Source organism: Cricetulus griseus, chromosome 6 (assembly GCF_003668045.3).
Source record: "Cricetulus griseus strain 17A/GY chromosome 6, alternate assembly CriGri-PICRH-1.0, whole genome shotgun sequence".
NCBI classification, from domain to species: Eukaryota; Metazoa; Chordata; class Mammalia; order Rodentia; family Cricetidae; genus Cricetulus; species Cricetulus griseus.
In genome coordinates this window covers 89,480,251-89,482,823 of record NC_048599.1, presented here as the reverse complement: position 1 = coordinate 89,482,823, position 2,573 = coordinate 89,480,251, and the positions used below count along the sequence as shown (strand labels likewise).

General features: G+C 36.5%; 1 protein-coding gene across 1 annotated transcript; it reads left to right on the top strand.

Annotated features, from left to right (window-relative positions):
* Window positions 1-247: 247 nt before the first annotated feature.
* LOC100752526 (olfactory receptor 1052) lies at window positions 248-1,195 on the top strand. Its single transcript, XM_027421196.1, has one exon. It carries the CDS (start codon window positions 257-259, stop codon window positions 1,193-1,195), a length of 939 nt encoding a protein of 312 aa, XP_027276997.1. The 5' UTR covers window positions 248-256.
* The last annotated feature ends 1,378 nt before the right edge of the window (window positions 1,196-2,573 follow it).

Genomic DNA, 2,573 nt, shown 5'->3' with positions numbered 1-2,573 from the left:
TGACCCTCACCACTCCTTCTCCTTCTGTGCTGACCTCCCTTTTCCTCAGCCATATCCACATACTGATTTTTCCAGGTTCTTCTTCATATTACCTCCATTCTGATATTTCCAAATGGAGAAATGTTGGTCAATCAAATGCACACTTATTTATTGTTACACAGTATATATATGTCTCTGCTTGAATTTAATAAGCACCATGTTCTTCTGTATATACACTAAATCCTTGTCTTTGCTTCCTCAGGTTTTAAGGAAGGGAATGGCTTCTGAGAACTGTACAGTTGTTACTGAGTTCATTCTCTTGGGATTGACTGATAGTGCTGAACTGAAGATGGTGCTCTTTGTCTTATTCCTGGTGATTTATGCTGTTACTGTCGTAGGGAATCTGGGCATGATTATCTTAATCCGGATCACTCCCAAACTCCACACACCTATGTACCTTTTCCTCAGTTGTCTTTCATTTGTGGATGCCTGTTATTCATCAGTCATTGCACCAAAAATGTTGATTAGCTTCCTGGTAGTGAAAGACACCATCTCCTTCTCTGGATGCATTGTGCAACATTTGTTTTTTGGAGTGCTTATTACCACTGAAGGTTTCTTGCTGTCAGTGATGGCTTTTGACCATTATGTGGCCATTGTCAACCCATTGCTATATACGGTGGCCATGTCTAAGGGAAAGTGTACTATGCTGGTCATTGGGTCTGTCTTAGGTGGAACCATTAACTCTTTGACACACACCATAAGTTTGGGTAGGTTGTCTTTCTGTGGGCCTAATGTAGTGAGCCACTTCTTTTGTGACATCCCATCGCTGCTGGTACTCTCGTGTTCTGATACCTCTGTGAATGAGTTTTTGCTCTTGATCTTCTCTGGAGTTATTGCCATTGGCACTCTCTTGATTGTGGTCATATCCTACTTCTTCATTGCTGTGGCCATTTTGAGAATCCGCTCAGCTTCTGGTCGAAAGAGAGCCTTCTCCACCTGTGCCTCTCATCTGACTGCTGTGACTATATTCTATGGCACCTTAAGCTTTAATTACATTCAACCGAGTTCCCAGTATTCTGTAGAACAAGAGAAGGTGGTTTCTGTGTTCTATACACTGGTGATTCCCATGTTAAACCCAATGATTTACAGTCTCAGGAACAAAGAGGTGAAAGAAGCTGCAAAAAGAGCCATAGAAATGAAACTCTCTTCTTGCTAATTTTATAGTAGTAAAATTTCTGTAACTTTTATCACTAGTCTTTACTCAGTAACATTTAAATTAGCTCAGTAAATTATACATTTGTATTTGTATATTCTCATTGCTTATTTTTGACATGAAGAAACAAGTTTAAAAGTCAAATAATTGGGTGTGTAATCTCATTTAAAAAGTAACTTAAATATATTCTGTTTGAAATATCATTATTATTTGAATTAATCAGTAAATAAAATTTTGAAATGTTTTAATGTTTGAAAATTAAATAGATAAAAGAGAGTTTGATGTCTTTTCATGACAAATAACAACTAATGAATGAGAAAATGTATATTTAATATAAGGATTTTGTGTTTAAAATATACATTAAGTTTTAAATATTGGTGAAATTTCTATTCAATAAGGTAATTAAATTGATGGTATTACATTACTTGAAATATTCTACTTTGTATTTATTTATCTATTCTTTCTCCTTAGACATGAAGTAATATTAACAAGCACATATTCTAGCATAGAAATAAGCAATAGTACATTATTTCTAACATCCTAATAAGATATTTATATGTGAGGTGACAACATTCTATAGTAGGTATGATTAATCACCTTTTGAAAATATAAAATGTATTTATTATATGTGTTTTTCACATCATGTGTCTTGAATCCATTCATTCTCAATTCCTCTTCATCCACCCACCACCCCAGCACACTCCCCAAATAAAGCAAAATTGAAAAGTAAAAATGAAGAAAATAAAATGAGAAAAAAATTAAGAAGAGAAGGTATTAAAAATCTCCTTATGGAAGCTGCATTGCGACCCAACCAGTCATACCATACCACTTTGTCCATATATCTCTATTTGCAAGTGCTGACTGCAAAGAGTCATTGGTCTTGTTTGAGAACCCCTGGTCTCCACTACAAATTTGATGCTAGGCCCCCCACTAGGACCCTTGAACATCCCTGCTGGCACTTGGTCTTCCAGGGATCCTGCAGCTTTGGGTTTGTGGGTCAGGTCCCTGTACGTACTCCATGAAATCATATGAGATGAATGTTGGAACAAGACAAGACATAACCCTGGGTCTAGGCCTAGGCATCTGTAAGGTTGGTCTGCCAGATGGGTGGTAGGGACAGCTCTCCCATGGTTACAATTTCTGGGCTGGCTACCTTACACCTGCACTCACAGTCTTGGTTGAATTGTGCTACCCTGGCAAGGGCAGGGAATTGGGCACCTTTTTCAATCCTTGTCTATCGTATGAATTTTTTCAACACCCTGGATATACACATAATTATGAAGTCTTCAAATAATTTGATTATGTAATATATATGCCAATCTGTTATAAAATAATTGCTTATAAAAATACATAAAATCTACTTATTTATAAGCACACATCA

What these genes read in the sequence shown, in the direction of transcription:
- LOC100752526 (XM_027421196.1), top strand. Translation starts at nt 257, where the DNA reads ATGGCTTCTGAGAACTGTACAGTTGTTACTGAGTTCATTCTCTTGGGA.